General features: G+C 43.1%; 1 protein-coding gene across 1 annotated transcript; it reads left to right on the top strand.

Moving 5' to 3' along the window:
- The first annotated feature begins 66 nt into the window (after positions 1–66).
- On the top strand, positions 67–15777 carry TDP2 (tyrosyl-DNA phosphodiesterase 2). The gene is made up of 7 exons (XM_018556292.1): positions 67–216; positions 5241–5383; positions 6756–6929; positions 8404–8495; positions 9434–9552; positions 11638–11808; positions 15465–15777. Exons 1-7 carry the CDS (start codon positions 67–69, stop codon positions 15744–15746), a joined length of 1131 nt encoding a protein of 376 aa, XP_018411794.1. The 3' UTR covers positions 15747–15777.
- The last annotated feature ends 1356 nt before the right edge of the window (positions 15778–17133 follow it).

Below are 17133 nucleotides of genomic sequence, written 5' to 3'. Positions count from 1 at the left end.
GAGTGGGCGTGGCGTGAGGATATGCCACCCGGAGTGGGCGTGGCCTGAAGTCGGTGTTTGGACGGCATGGAAGAGGAGCGGGCTGATGAGCTAGTGTCAGAAGACGGTGCTGTGATCAGTGAACGGGAACAGAAGTGTCAAGCGTTTGCCAGCGTAGCGGGCTGCGACCAGGCTGTGGCTCAGTGCTATCTGGCGGAGAATGACTGGGAGCTGGAAGTATGGCTGTGTTCTTTAGGGAGGGAAGGGGTTAAATACAAAGGCGGGATTTATCAAATCTGGAGCAGTTGCCCATGGCAACCCATCAGCTTCTCTCTTCAGTTTGTTCAGTTAAGATTTGAAAGAGAGAAGCTAATTGGTTGCCATGCACAGCTGCTCCAGATGTTGTCTGCTCCAGTTTTGATGAATTCACTGTAAAGTCTGTTTTCTCGATGTATAAAAAATGGAGATTAGTGTCAGTAGTGATTGCGGGTCATTAGGTTTAGCTAGTCATAAGGCGTGTGCTTGCGCTATGAGACCAAATGAATGTAAGGTTATCTAAAGCTGAAACCTTATTTTGATAGACTAAGCAAGGGTTAAATCTATGATCAGGTGTTTTTTTTTTATAGCAGCTTGTCTCACTCTAGGGAGATTTTCTTTTACTTCCTATACTGGGGACACAACAGGAAATTAAAGGAGAACTATGAGGTTAGTGAAAATCACTCATCCTCATAGTTCGAGCCGACATGTGACAATTAAACTGTCACAGGTCGGCTCAATGGATCGGGAAGTGAGCGAACACAAAGCGTCGCTCGCTCACTTCTCCATGTATCCCTGCAGAGAGCGGTGACTGTCACTCAGATCCCCCCCCTGTCCAATCGTCCAGCGCTGACTGGAGGAACGAACGGGGGAAGGGGCGGGCACAGCTGTCTCTAGATAGCAGAGCCAGCTGTCACTCACGCAGCTGGGTGGATCTCGACAGTAATGTCGGGATCCGGCTGCGGCGTCTCAGTATACCGCGAGCTGTAGCTCGCGGTATACTGAGCTTAGGGTGACAGGAGGACGCTACTTTGTGTCCTCCTGTTACCCTTAGGAGAACTATGGGGAAAACCCTGACCCCATAGTTCTCCTTTAAGTAGAGATACATCATGGAGAGGTGTCACAGTGGACCTTACCCCCTTTCACATAAAATCACATCACCATTTAGCTCTGCATGCTGATATGAATCCTTACATTTATTAGTTAAATCACCATATTGTTTTTTTACTTTTCCACTTCCTGGTCCTCTTCGGCATTAGTGATGTAGCCTGTGCCCGAGATGCATTCTGGGAAGGTTACATCAGCAGAGCATTGCAGACAAATCTCATGAGATTTCTCAGGGAAAGGCATTTTTTCCCTGGAGATGATCTGCATGGTCACATGTCCTAGTCACATGAGCCAGAGTTACAGGAAGTAAAGGTATCTCTAGTAACCTGCCCTTAGTAAAAATGGCCACTGTCAGAAGAATGTGAAGAAAAGAGAAATAAGGTCTGTAAAGAATACAAAACCTGCAATTATCTAGACTTATCTGTAGATTGTCATTACTAAACACTTCCAAAGGTGTGTTTGTTGTTGTTTCAAAGGTGAGGGTAAAGTTCCTCTGAACTCTCTCATACTCTTTCCAAAACTAACACAAAGATTGCCTCACCATAGGCCTCATTCACACTGGCAGTGTCAAACCTGAGGCGCGTTCAGTTCCTTAGCCAAGCTGAGTAGCTGTTCTGCGGCACTTCAGTTCGCTGCAGCAGCTTAACCGAACACTTCGGCTGTACAGTGCTAAGCAAAATGGTGGAGGATAATATTTTTGACCAATAAATACAATTTTCCGATGAATATTTGGGGGGTGCTCATCCACCAAAACATAAAATTGTGGGTTCCAACACTGAATTGATTTCCTCAATCTGGTTTCAGGCACCTTTCTCCAGCGCTGCCAGGTGTGCCCATAGTTAAAATGGCCGCTGGTGCTCTTTCGCCACCTTCTCCATCACACTGAGCACTCTGCATCCACATTCGCAGCGAGTGCAAAGTGAGCAGTGCTGAGCGCTGACTTGCAGCGCAGCATTCAGCGGCTGTTTGCTAAGGCTAGGTTCACACCTGGGCGATTGCGCTGGTGAGCTGTTTTTGCACGGTTGTCGCGTGTTTTTGTTTGTGCGATTTTTGCTTTGAAAACCACGCATTTTTCAATGCATAGAGATGTCCATGGGACCCAAACCGCATGACATGAAGAAGGTTTGTTGCACTCCTTACCGGATAGTCCCAAATATGGGGAAGGGTGCTTGGAATGACCGCGGATGGCGCTGCCAGTTGCAGATAATAAAGAGATGTCACCAGCACACCAGACTCCAAGGATAGTCAAATACACAAGCGCTTTCAGGACCACACAGGGTCCCTTCATCACTGCTATGCCTGATGAAGGGACCCTACGTGGTCCCAAAAGCGCTTGTGTATTTGACATAAGTTCTGAATAAATCCACGTTTGAGTATCATTGAAAGAGTCTGGTGTGCTGGTGACATCTCTTTATTATCTCCAAACCGCGTCAAAATAGCTTCTGCACCTTTTTGCGTGACAGACGATTTCGGCTGTGCAACGCAAAGGTGTAAACAGGCCCCATTAACTTCGAGGGGAATCTGTGTTTTGCGAGATAGGCGATGTAGCCGCGCGCTAGGTGTGAGCCTAGCCTAACTCGGCTCTCGTATCGGCTGAGCACCTGAACCACGACCTCTGCTTTTAGGGCTTGTTCACACGACGTTCCGGATTCTGTCCTGACCAGATCCGTGCGCTGATGCACTAAAAATGTATCCCTGTGTTTTATGGGCTACAGTTCTCACGTGCGCTGTTCAGGTCCGGACAGAAAAAATACTGCATGTCACATTTTGTCCGGTTAGGATACGGTCCGGAAACAAAAAACGCACTGCAGCTAACATACTGACAGCCCCACTCCAGCAAAAAAAAAAAATTCCTACTGGAACGCGTCAAAAACGCATAGCACCGCGTCTGCAGATCCGCACCAGCTCTGGCCCGGACATCGCGTGAACAAGCCCTCATACACTTCTAAACGCACGTCATTAATAGTCAATGGGATCATTCACCGTGTTTATACTTCTCAGATAACTTCTAAGTAGTTAAACTCAGGAGTGCCAGTGTGAATGAGGCCTATAAGTCACTGCACCGGACTCCTGTGTTACACACAAGCTTATAAGAACATTTCAAGTGCAACTGAAGCCAAAACATTTTTTAGTTTTGTATAGTGGAGAGGGATGAGAACAGCGGTCAGGTTTTGTATTGCTGTCTGTCACTCTATTAGGGAGATTCACTCTCCCTATTCATCCCAGTGATGTTACCTTTGAATGTAAAAGAAAAAAAGGTTGTCATCAGAACAAGAATAGATGGTAAACCTTCCAATGGGGACACTAGTTCTGTTGACCCTGCTGACCGCCATGGGATTTCCCTCGCTTTGAAGGGATTTCCACTCACTTCCTGTTGTGGCTTTCAGGCAGGAAATGGAGGGAAATCTCCCCAATGAGACACAGATGGCAAAACAAAGCTGACGGCTACAGCTAGGGCTGCACCGATATTTACTGTCAGATGAGAGCAGTGGTGCGTTGGCGGTGACAGCTGTCACAGGAGGCCGGCCGGCAGTGTGGGGAAGGAGTCGGCTGTCAGATGGAGGTCTCCTCCCTGCTCCTCTCGCTCAGCCTCTTGTGACAGCAAATGTAGGATGCAGAGCGAAGTGCAAGCAATCAGTGATCGCTGAGTGTTTGTACACAATTGAGGACATGGTATGGTTACTATATCCTCAATTATGAATGAATGGGAAGTGATCTACATCACCTCCTGTTTATTCATAGTTGTGGATATAGTAAACATACCATGTCCTCATGTTATGAATGAACAGTAACACACATAGAGGATTCCTGTTCATTTATAACAGGGGCTGCAGAGAAAGAGATTGAGGACTCTGTGTTCTCAATCTTTCTATTTTAAAAATGAAATATCGGGTCTGTTTAGACCCCTAATATTTCACAGAAGCCCCTAAAAGTAAAGTAAAAAATAACAATATTTAATAAAAAAAATAAAAAGTTTATAAAAAATAAAATATTTTAAAACAATTGAAAAAGGTAGAAAAAAAAAACACTTTTGGTCTCTGTCTGACAATTTTTTTATTTAGGTTTTGAACTTTTATCCAAAAGATGAAGGTTTTCGCTTCAGCTCTAAAACAGGCAATTTCTTACTATAGATAAAATGACATTTATGATGCTGTCTGTCAGTAGTATTAGCACAACAGTCTAGGTTTTTTACATCTTTCTGTAACACTTTAGTACTGGTTGATCCTGCCAGTAGATGTGTTCCACTTTAACAGGGTGAAATCGTATGCAGTATTGTTACCCAATGGACAGGGTTTTGGTAAGCTAACCATATAGATTATACTCCTTTCACACGGGCTGATCAGGAGGGGATCCATGCATGGATTCTCTCCTGACCACAGCAGTACAAAGCAGATGTCACCGCTGTTACATCTGTGTCCATACAGTTTTTTTCCTTCACCTTGCGAGGGAGGAAAAAAAAACGTAAACTGCCCAACCCTATTTCAGTCTATGGGGAATCTGATGTAAATGGTCGTGTGCCCGTTTCTTCAGGATACCCTTAATCCAGTCCGGCGAAACAGATCTCTGATCGGTCTGTTTCTCTTTTCTTTCCAGTCTTCTGGCAGTGGCCATGTTTACTGAGGGCAGATTACTAGCTCTCCTTTTACTTCCTGGATTTCTGGGACATGTGACTAGCACCATGCACATCATCTCAGGGGAGGGAAATGCCTTTCCCTGAGATCTTGTGAGATTACAGATGAGATTTCCCAGCAATGCTCTGCGGATGACAAGGCAATCCCAGTGTGCATTGCTTTTACACCTGACATGTCTGTTATTATTAATCATCATACATAGAGGGATGCATTGGCAGAATTGGATTTTTGAGTATAAAGGTCCGCTTTAAAGCCTAACTTCAGTTTAAGCTGGCCACACAAGGCTCAAATTATGGCCAATTACTTTTAAATCAGACAGAATTTGAGCCTTGGATGGCCTTGTTGGCACCTCATCCGAAAATCATGTAATCAATCCATGGTTATAAAAGGTTGAGAGAAGGTTCAGAGCCTCGGCATCATCAGATTAATAGTAACTACTGTATATAAAAATCAGGTAAAATGTATTGTGTATTTTTTTTATTGTAGAGAGCCATCAACTCATACTTTGAACCCAGCGTGGAGAGCCTCATACAGGAGGGAAATCCAAGCGGGGGAACACAGGAGGGAAATCCAAGTGAAGAATCCACATCTGGAGGACAACAAATGCCTGTAACTGCTCCAGATTGCTGGTAAGGTTCTAGGTTATGTCATCCTAAAAGCTGTATGTAACACTATAAACCAGGGGTGCCTATAAGGTCAATCGCGATCTACCAGTCGATCGCGTAGCGATCACTGGTAGATCGCAATGTCCTCTCCTCCCGCCCCTGGGATTTCTCTGGATCCCCGCTGCTCTCCCCATCTGTATGCAGCGGGGATCCGAGAAGAAGTGATGGAACCGCTGCAGCGGCTGTCACAGAACTAAGGCCGAGAGAGACACACTCGGCCAGGTTCTGATAGCCGGCGCCTCTCTCCCCTCACCGCTCGGCCTTAGTTCTGTGACAGCGGCTCCGTCACTTCCTGTTCATTCATGAGTTTCTGAATGCGGAGAAGCACTCTGTACAGAGGCTCCTCCCCATTCAGAAACTGGATGATAGTAAAATATATTCTGAATGAACTGGAAGCCTCTGTGCTTTCCATTCATTTAGAACAGAGGCTGCAGAAAAAGAGATTGAGGACTCTGTGTCCTCAATTTTTCTATTTTAAAGGAAATCAGGGGGCGGTTTAGATCCCTAATATTTCCCCAAAGCCCCCCCAAGAGTAAAAAGAAAAAAAAAAATTATGAAAATTTAAAATAAAAATAAATAAATAATGAAAATAAAAATAAAAAAATAGTAAAAAATCAATTAAAAAAAACTTAGTTTTTTTTCCTTGCCTCAGGCGCAAAAGGAGCTGGCTATGCTCCCGTGGTGCTCCTGCCGCTGCCGGCTGAATGTGTCAGACGCTGCAGATGGAAAGGTGCAGGACACCCCATGTGCAACGTCGGCCACACGAGCTTTTGCGTATCGCACTGGACTGGAACGCAGGCACTAATGTGCCTGGGTTCCGAGTGCAGGCGATCGTACTGTGGGGGAGGGGCCTGCCTGCGATGCCATTGACTTCAAGGCACCGCCACTCCCCCTCCTGCCCCTGAATGCAGGTGTTTTTTTGTTGGTAGATCTCATTGAGCTCGTCATTTGAAAAGTAGATCTCCAGACGAAAAATTGTGGACGCCCCTGCTATAAACCGATACCTTGCTGACATGTTGCCTGTTGCTCTTGCAGAGCTTTGGCCTCTCGCAGTATTTTTAGCATTCTACGCTTCAAGTGTCAGATACCTGTGTAGTTCCATGGTAGTTGCATGCATCTCTGGCTACAATGCTTCAAGTTACTGAACCAGAACAAGCATGCAGAGCAATGTCTAGATTCCTTATGTGCATTTATTGCTTCAGCATGGCAGCCATGCAACTAGCATTTTCAGAAAGTTTGCCGTGGTAGTTTGAAATCCTTTTGGCACATTTTCCTTTTTGAAGTGGCATATGTTGGTGTAATAGAAAAAACTGATGTGATTTGTTTCTTATTCCAGCATAGATCTTACCAGTGATGAGCCAGTTGTCACACAAAACCCTGATGCAAGTAAGCACACCACAGTGAGCCAGAAGGATGAAAGCCACTTTATCTTTGTCACTTGGAATATTGATGGACTTGACTTATCCAATCTTCCAGAAAGAGCTCGGGCTGTTTGTTCATATTTAGCTTTGTAAGTACTTTTGCTAATATATTTGATGCATTTAACTTCTTCTGCAGTCTGTAGATAAATGTTCCCCTGAACCAATGTCCTGTGCTGCCGTGACATACAGAGGAAGGGAAGCCACACAAGTCCTGCATTGATACACAGAGCAGGAGGGGGAGCCACACAAGTCCTGCAGCGTATACAGAGCAAGAGGGGGAGCCACACAAGTCCTGCATTGATACACAGAGCAGGAGGGGGAGCCACACAAGTCCTGCAGCGTATACAGAGCAAGAGGGGGAGCCACACAAGTCCTGCAGCGTATAGAGAGCAGGAGGGGGAGCCACACAAGTCCTGCAGCGTATACAGAGCAGGAAGGGGAGCCACACAAGTCCTGCAGCGTATACAGAGCAGGAAGGGGAGCCACACAAGTCCTGCAGTGGCATACAGAGGAGGAGGGGGTGCCACACAAGTCCTGCAGTGACATACAGAGGAGGAGGGGGTGCCACACAAGTCCTGCAGTGACGCACAGAGGAGGGGGAGTCACATAAATGCTGCATTTTCGAGTATTTCTGCAGCTTTCTATTGCAGCCACATGAACCCCAAAACTGTTTTCCCACACAGGGTTGTTTCTCTACAATTGCAATGGGATTTTAAGGGGCAGTTTAGGTTAAAATACTGCTTTTTTGATTTTTTTTTTTTTTTAAACATCTTGAGTACTATTTGTCTAGTTTGATAATTATTTAAAAACAATTGTGTGGAAGCATACCAGAAGTGTACAGCTCCATTCACAGAAATATTCTTACAGACTATTAAAAACAATTCACTGACGTGATAATTGAACAGATTGTTGAGAACAGTCCTTTCATGTCTCAAACATAATGATCAGAAAATAAGCTGGTGGCTTAATGACTTTTGGGCACTTAGTAGGATATGAAGCTGCCAGGAGCCTACAATACTGCATCTTACAATCAGAAACTGCATCTGCTTGTGAAATTACTGTTTTTTTTTAAATTCGCTTTTCTACATTGCCCTGGCTGTAGATGATGATTTTTCTGCCGACACCTGGAGGATGTTTGATTAGAATGTTATTTTGCTTTCCAATCTTTTTAACCTGGTAATGGCCTTGGTCTGCCAGCCAATGCCTTCACTTGTGCTTATTGTTGAAGGTGACAATGCTTCCTGAGCTGTGCTACATAAGCAGGAGCAACTTTGTCATCCTTGGATACACGCTCCCACTGTGGGCTACAGTCTGACATACTGCCCCAAGTCATTTGAGCTGTTGGGCACAGGATATCATGGGGCTTGAAGTCTATGGCATGGCTACAAATAATGAAAGCTGCCTGCAGGGAGCTAGACAGATGTGTATGACTTGTGATTTTAATGAAATATATACATTGTTTTGAAAATGATATAGAGATGAAGCCTCCTAAGGATAGGGTACATGATTGCTTTATATAGGTAGAGTTTAACTATACTTTACATTTCTTATGCCTTATCACAGGTACAGTCCCGATGTTGTGTTTTTACAAGAGGTTATACCTCCATATTATGAATATCTGAAGAAGAGAGCTGTTAGCTACACAATCATTACAGGTATTTATTCACCAACCTGTAGGTTTTTGTTTGGTAGTATTGTGGAATTCAGTCTTATACAAAACTTATACACCTTTAGCCAAGAAACATGTTTATTAATTTTCTGTTACCCTCTCAGCAGGAGGGAAAACTTACATGGCATATTCTACAGGATTAAAATTCCTGGCAAACAACTAAATTTACAGTTGAAGTACATATATATGAGTTGTTTTTCCTGTACCGTTCATTGAAGGACACATCAGGGGCGCCTTGCGTTCTACTCCTTCAGGTGGAAATATAACTCATCAATCAAGATCTTATAATCGACTGTGTCCTTCAATGAGTGCACAGAAAAGTGTTTTCCAGTGAGTGCAAAAATCCCTTATCTGCTAAAGGAATTGTAATTCTGTCCAGCCACTTTTGTGACATACATATACCCCTACCTAGTGGCACAGCCAACAGACACCATTTGAGGGATCCTTTTATTTGCCCAAAAAGGACAAAGTAAAATGTTTACCTGGTGTACCCCTTCAGCAGTACATACCGGTACTCCACGGGACCAGGAAAATAACGGTTTACATAAGCTCCAAATTGACATGTTTGAGCTTACACTGAGCTATGGAGTTCTTCCATGTCCCCGTGTGACTGCTAGGCAAATCATACGGCCATACCTAGAAGTGCTGAGTATTACACTTTAGGGCCAATTCCCTAGTCACTACATGAGCTAGTGAAGTGAACTAGAAGATTGGGGTTTTTTTTTAGTGATCTTAATCCTAACTGAAATTATGCATTTTTAGGAAATGAAGATGGATACTTCACTGCCATAATGCTGAAAAAATCCAGTGATCTTAATCCTAACTGAAATTATGCATTTTTAGGAAATGAAGATGGATACTTCACTGCCATAATGCTGAAAAAATCCAGTGATCTTAATCCTAACTGAAATTATGCATTTTTAGGAAATGAAGATGGATACTTCACTGCCATAATGCTGAAAAAATCCAGAGCAATACTAGTAAACCAAGAAATTGTTCCTTTTCCAACAACTTCCATGATGAGGAATTTATTGGTGGCTAATGTAAGTTATAACCTTGGCAAAATTACCTAGTGAGATAAAAATACATTTTTCACATATGCATATATACATTTCATACATGCATCTTGCATACCGAGACTATATACAGGTATCCATGTGGCTTAGTGTCCTAGGCCTGAAGTTTTTCCAGGTTCAAATAGACCGCATGTGACTGCATAATCATTGCAACTGTAACCTATAACTGATACCCCATTGTTACTCTAGTCCAGCATTTTACTGTTAGTATGTGTGCATCTGTTTGCCTGTCTGTATGTTTATCTGTAGGTGTTTCTTTGTTTGTATGTGTGCTTTAGTATGTATTTCTGTATGGACATGGGACATTTACCAAATTATCACTGCATATGAATCTTCCTGGTGATTTTTTTTTTTCTTGCCCCTTATATTCCATAATTTGTTATGAGACACAAACATAATAAAATCCTATTTTTTGGGGTAAAGTATAAAAGATGAGTGCATTGAAATAGATGGGTACCAAATATATCAATGCACAACATTTTGCACGCTCTTAAAACAACATAAAACTACTGAATCCAATATTGTGAAGTGTGCTTCGGAAGGACAGAGGTAATGTGAGAATAGACTGTAGACCAAGAGAAAGGGACCTGAAAGCAAGAATGCTTTAGATCCTTCTACTGAAAAACTATTCTGGCTTATATTGCCTGCAGGTGATGAAAGCCTTCTAGCATTGCTACATGGAAGTCTAGATTCTTCCAGGCAATCACAGCTGAAGTGCAAGACTTCAGACATCGGTTTCACTTTCTCGATCAGGAAAGGATCCAACAGCGCAGTGGAGAAATCTTCTTTGAGAGATTTAGACCATTCTACCATGGTTTGCCAGAATAGGGTGTAGGACAGCGCCCTCCAGCAAGAACTGCATCTGAAAGAGGGATTTCGACTTCTGGGCAGTACAATCCTTAAATGTAAGAATGCCCTCAACTAGTCTAGTGTAAAGGTGGGTCACTGGCATATACACAGCACGTATAGACCACTGTTTAAAAAAATCCTTGCCAAACAGAAACAAATCCAGCAAGCACTCGGGATATCCAGGACCCATTGGGGTGTGCTGACCCGCATAGAGAAGCGGTTCCCAAACTCGGGCAGTACTGTTGGGGGCACTTGGGAAAAGAAAATTTCTAATGGCAGAGAGGCTGTGGAGCAGTAGGCAGTTGTGGACAACAGAATTAGCGGCATCTGTAGTTCTAGCCTGCCTGTCAGTCAGTCCCCCTGCAGATTTATATTTCCTCTGCCCCTGAGCAGAGGCTGCCTTCTGAAATAAGATGTCTTGCTGCATGCCTTACCAGATATAATGCCCTGAAAGATGCCAGTGGGTGCTAGTAGTAACTACTAGGCTAGCTCTGCAACATGCAGTCCAATGGGGTCCAAACATGACATGCTTAATCTAGGATGAGAAAATGCTGCTCCCAGATGTTTGCAATTTTAGAGACCTGCTCAAGCAGTGATGTAGAGCAGAATCTTGGTTGAAGAGAAAAAAAAATCAAAGAAAAAAAAATGCTAGCCAAAAATTAGGTTAGGCTTTTATCAGCTGAGAATGTTGATCCTCCCGACATTTTGATAGGAGGGGTTATCCTTGTTTGCCAGTGTACAATCCTCCTGTAGACGGCAGTATAACCCAAAGGTAAAGACTTCCTGTGAAATCTACTTCCACTTCGATCAATCATAACTGAACCACAGTGCTTTAATGCAATACCCTCTTGTGCTTCCACTTGTGTATACATGCTGAAAAGATTTATGGACAAACGTTGCATTTCTACAATATTGCTGCCTTTGCAGAATTACTTCACATTCCTTTCTTTTTATTGGCCACTACATATAAGGATGTGACCTTTCAAATGATTGCATCTTTGATTGTTTCCCTGTTGGCTCAGCTATTGTTTAGCCAATGATAGGCTAGTATCCCAAACTCCAGTTTATCCCCTCCTCCCCTCATTTACTATATATCTGGCCAGTTCTATAGACTTCTCTGTATTTGCTCTAATGTGTTCCTATTATTCATCCTCCATGTATAATGAAAACTCCTGCTGCTCCCATCTTACTGCTCCCTTCTAGGTAAAACTCTGTGGCAATGACATCTGCCTCATGACTTCCCACTTAGAAAGCACCAAAGAGCATGCAAAGGAACGGCTGAAGCAGCTGGGCGTTGTACTGCAGAAGATTTTGGAGGTTCCATCATCAACTACTGTGATATTTGCTGGTGATACTAACCTAAGAGACCAAGAGGTCAGTATAGTATACACTCATGTTGTCTATCTATGGGTTTCAATTGTCTGTTGAATGACCTTATACAATACAATGTACTGTTTTAAGGCTAAATGCACACCAAATTTGTTGAGGCTGTGCTGGCCGTTTTGTTTTATTTATTTTTTTTGACAAGGCAATTTGCCTATTCACCGATGGGCTGAGTTTACACCGCTGCGGTACAACTGCATCACACCACAATGTGCTTATAGTGCTTATAGAACTTTAAAAAATTGTACATTTCAATAAAGTCCTACCAAAAAAAAGTATCCAGTGCGATGCGATCAGCGCATCGGCACTGTGACTGCTAACGCAAACCAGCGGCTGTGCTGTAGCGCAGCTACTGGTGTAAATGCAGCCTTAACAAAAGTATACTGACAAGGGGATAATGACTGTAAGAAAAGAACACGGCAAAACGGAATCCTCAAACATGGGTTGCTTGATTCCAAATAAACGCAATAATATATACTGTACATTTGTATTACATTATAGGGAAGGAAGAGGGGGAAGTAGTATGCCTGTATGTCAAGAATGACCTGACAGTGAATGTAAGATGATCTAGCACAGGAAAACAGGGATAATGCTGAGTTACTGTGGACCGAAATTAAGGTTAGGAAAGGGAAACTACTAGTGGGAATATGCTACAGTCCACCAGAGGAGGAGACTCGTATATTGTTACAGATAGAAATAGGGGGGGGGGAGGCAATGTCATCATAATTTGCTACAGGCCACCAAACACGGAGGATAAGGAGACTCCTATACTGTCACAGATATAAATAGTGGGAAAGAAAGGCAATGCCATCATAATGGGGGATTTTAATTATACTGATATAGATTGGATAAATGAAACGGCAAACTCTAGCCCGTCACTTCTTGAACACTCTCCGGGATAATTTCATGGGACAACTGGTGGAAACCCAGACAAGGAATAATGTGTTAGATTTATTAATTACAAATGTGGAAGTTGGGGACAAGCTAGGGAGCAGTGACCACAGGATGATGATCACGGAAAACACAGGCTTGTAGGTAATACAAGACTCCTTTTTAGAAAAGCTAATTTTAATAAACTAAGAGGTGTATTATGTGACATAAATTGGGATGAAATATTCTTGAATAGGAACACAGAGGAGAAATGGGGCCAGTGCATTCCGTTTACCACTAAAAAAATAAATCATTGATCAGGGCATCAGCTGCAGAGATAGTAGTACCAGTTTTAGCCACAGTAATACAGAGATTAGAAAGAATAAATGTAAACAAATTGCCAGAAGCAAACAGGTTACATCCCAGGGTACTAAAGGAACTTAGTCAAGTCATAGCCAAACCCTTATACAAAATGTTTATGGACAGTATGACAGGTATGGTCCCGGCTGATTGGAGGAGAACAAATGTAGTACCAATATTCAAAAAGGGAAAAAGTGCACCAGGTGACTACTGGCCTGTCAGCTTAACATCAATAGTGTGTAAAATATTCAAAGGCATGATACGGGACTACATGCAGCAATTTACAAATAAAACTGGTATTGTGGTAACCAAGATGGTTTAATGAAGGACCGTTCTTGTAAGACCAATCTATTAATATTTTATGAGGAAGGAAGTACTAAATTAGACAAAGGAATACCAGTAGACGTGGTGTATCTGGACTTTGCTAAAGCATTTGACACAGTACCCCACAAATGTTTAACCCATAAACTAAGGTCTGTAGGTCTAGAGGAAATTGTCTGTAAGAACAGACCTAGTGGGTAGTGATAAATGGGTCATTTGCTAATTGGGCAAGGGTTGGGAGTGTGGTGCCCCAGTGTTCAGTCCTGGAACCGATCTTGTTCATCTTATTTATCCATGACATAGAGATTGGACTAAATAGTTTGATTTCGGTTTTTGAAGATGATGCTAAACTCTAGAATATTAAATTCCGAACGGGAGATATTCGCACTACAACAGGACTTGAGGCATGGGCTACAAGATAGCAAATGTAATTTAATGTTGGAAAATGTAAGGTTATGCACATGGGGAGTAAAGAACATGTGCGCAAATGCAATTTAATGTTCAACTAGTAAGCAGTAGATCTATGCAAAAAATTTTTTAAAAAAAGTTACCAAATAGGTTTGTGTGTATTTATGTCCAGTCAAGTTCTGAGGATTGGGTTGCCTCCCTGCCCCAGCTTATGATTGGATAGTGAAGGATCATAAACTGACTGAGGTCAACTCTCTGATCTTGTCTGCACATGACAATGCAGGACTAATGATTGGACCTAGGCATTGGCCCTCCCTTTCCCAGTCTAAGTGCTGGTGTAAGAAAGGAGTACAAGAGGCTGAAATAGTCATGTTCAAGTGCTCTTACAAATTAATTTTCATATCTGCGTGGAGTTCAGCTTCAAAGCCAGCTGAAAAGAAAAAAGAATACAGTTTCTCTAATCCCAGCAGTACCGTTCAGCCAGTCTGTGCTGTGAGATTTACTCCTTGGATATATGTAGTCTGCCAGTAAAATATTCAGGTTTAGTTCACTATGCAGCATCATTGTGTGTGTGATAAAACCCTGACCTACATATGGTCCTTAGAGGATTTAATTAAACACATTTACACATTGTGGCTTATTCATCTTCAAAGGAATTTTATGATAGAAATATGGAAGATGCCATTATTGAGTTGCTGTTTAAGGTGCTAACTCTGGGCTGTCATATCCATCTACAATGCTTGCTGAGTCAGTGACCTGCAACCAGCATGTGCACATTAGGTGCTCTGACTGCTGATACACACATGCTGGTTCTAGCGCTTGTTTCAGGGTAGATACTCACTAGGTAGTGACTAAAGCATTAGTATGTGAACCCTTGAGCTTACACCATTAAAAACAAACCAGCAACGGCTGCTCCTATATTTCTGTCTTGACAAGTTCCCTTTAAATTGCTTCTCCCTCTGTAGGTAAAGTGAATCATATGCAGCAAAACTTGGTATTGCAGATAACCTGTTTATGTAGATTATTACTATGCCATATATCTTCTATTTTAGTGTATGGTTTTGGACCACCAATATCTGCATGAAAGCAGGTTTTAGATCCCAATGTTGCGTAGTTAAGTTATGGGAAGGAACAAGCTTTATATGTAGGGGTCAGTCTCTGCTATAAAGAGAAAAGCCATTTTAAATGCACACATTTGTAACTTGCAAACCATTGTTTAGACCGTTACATTTAGCTAGTATATAATATACATTATAGCAGTAGTAGAGTCTTGTACCCTGTTGGCCATCAGTTATTGCAGAACATTTGTAAAGGGTATCTTTTGAACGCCAAACTGTCATCAAACTGTATCATATGAAGAATAACTCCACACAAGACCGTGGATAGTGTAAGGAAATGTTTAGAGCTTATTTTAGATTTTGATTATCTGTGGTCACCTTGGGGAAAATTGTTCCTCAATATAAAGCAGTCCTCCAAATGTAATGCTGTTCCCTGGTTTGGGTTTGAGGGATTTACTCTCTCTTTTGACCCGGTGACAGGAAGGGAGAAGAGATCTCAAAGGGGACACATCAATGAAAACCTAGCTGGTTCTAACCATTCCCCGCTCTAAATTCCAAAGAAAATGACTGGAGATGCTTTCATATAGACACTTTACACTGACCAGAGACATAATCTTGTTTCATTGACAGGTTGAAAAGATAGGCGGCCTGCCCAGCCCCATCATGGACATTTGGGAATTTCTGGGGAAGCCTGAACATTGCCGTTATACATGGGACACAAAAATGAACAACAACTTGAAGGTTGCATACACCTGCAGGCTGCGTTTTGACCGAATACTGTACCGCTCTGCTCTAGATGGCGGCCAAGTCATTCCTCAGTCTTTGGATTTGCTTGGCACTGAAAAACTGGACTGTGGTCGATTTCCCAGTGACCACTGGGGGTTATTGTGTGATTTTGATGTGATCCTATGAGTTTTAAATAATTGTTAATATTAAACTGTCTTAAACAACAAGAATGTAGAATTATATTTTACTTATCCCTTTCTAAGCAACGCTTTTGTTTTTGCTTTCAAAACTTTATCCACATAGATGTGTGCTTAACCTCCCTGGCGGTCTGATTTTTCCCAATATTTTTTGCTTCCGCTGGTTCCGCCCCCCTGCGACGTGGCCGCTCACAAGGGACGGATCCCGGAAGACGGATGCCGGCATCGGCCAGAGGACACAGCTAGAGAGAAGGTAAGTGAAGCGCTGTGTAATCCCGAGCGTGGCTCGGGGCTACCGCTTTTGGTACTGAAAATTAACCCCGAGCCACACTCGGGAATACCGCCGAGAAGGTTAAAGGTGAGCGATTTTCACTCAACCTCAGTTCGAGCCGACGTATGACAATGAAACTCACACATTGGCTCAATAGATCGGGAAGTGAGTGAACACATACTGTCCCTTGCTCACTTCTCGATCATCTCCTGACAGAGCCGTGACTGTCAGTCACCGCTCCCCGCAGGGATTCCCTCCCTGCTCCTATGTCGAACTCCGACCCAGTATCTGCGCTTACGTACAGACGCGATTAACGAGGAAACCGGCATTTATTTACAAAGTATTTGTTTGTAATGGTTAATTGTGACCGGTAATAATATACCATGCATGGTCTGCACATTCTGCGGGACTGGTGACAGCCTCTCCAGCACTGTTGCACAGCTACCCGTAAATGCTGCGGGTGGCAGAGCGGCAGGGAAGAAGCGGCACGATCTCGGGGGGGGGGGGGTCGCCGGGGCCCGGTCGCAATTGCGACCGCTGTGACCCTGGTAATTCCGCCAGTGTCCCTATTTAAAGGGAGCCATTTTTAACCTTTCAGTAGGGTAAACGTCCTTCATAAAAGCAGTCAGACAACACATAGGCCCAGTTCACACCGGGGCGGTTCGGTCGCGCGGACAGGAATGTTCCCAAACATTGCGGCTCAGCGTGATCCAAACTGCTCCCTGCGCTATTTTTGCGGTTTCCATACAGCTGAGCTGTATACGCAATTAAAAACTCCCAAAACCACCCTTTTTTAAATCAGCGTGGAAACAGCGCTGATCCGCAGCCGCCCTGGTGTGAATGGTTTCCAAATGTCTACAATGACCATTGTTTGCACCACTTTCCTCAATATAGAGCTAACCCCTTGACTCCACACCCATCCCAGACCAGTGAGAGTCCCTTAAAGGCAAATAAGGGTGCTCTCGTAGATCAGTGGAACACACATAATTGGCTTATGTACCCTTAATGCTAATTCCAGATACACTGTGGGACTTGCTATAAAGTTTGAAATGGCCATTTTTTTGTTTTTACATGGCCCTCAAATTTCTGCTTAAACAAAAAATGA

Source organism: Nanorana parkeri, unplaced genomic scaffold (assembly GCF_000935625.1).
Source record: "Nanorana parkeri isolate BGI_ZX_2015 unplaced genomic scaffold, ASM93562v1 scaffold233, whole genome shotgun sequence".
Classification (NCBI taxonomy): Eukaryota; Metazoa; Chordata; class Amphibia; order Anura; family Dicroglossidae; genus Nanorana; species Nanorana parkeri.
The sequence above is the reverse complement of the archived record's forward strand: the minus strand, read 5'-3'. Positions and strand labels throughout refer to the sequence as shown.

Coding starts and splice junctions, on each gene's coding strand:
- TDP2 (XM_018556292.1), top strand. CDS start 67: ATGGAAGAGGAGCGGGCTGATGAGCTAGTGTCAGAAGACGGTGCTGTG. Junction 6,930..8,403: donor GTTTGTTCATATTTAGCTTT/GTAAGTACTTTT, acceptor GCCTTATCACAG/GTACAGTCCCGATGTTGTGT. Junction 11,809..15,464: donor CTAACCTAAGAGACCAAGAG/GTCAGTATAGTA, acceptor TTTCATTGACAG/GTTGAAAAGATAGGCGGCCT.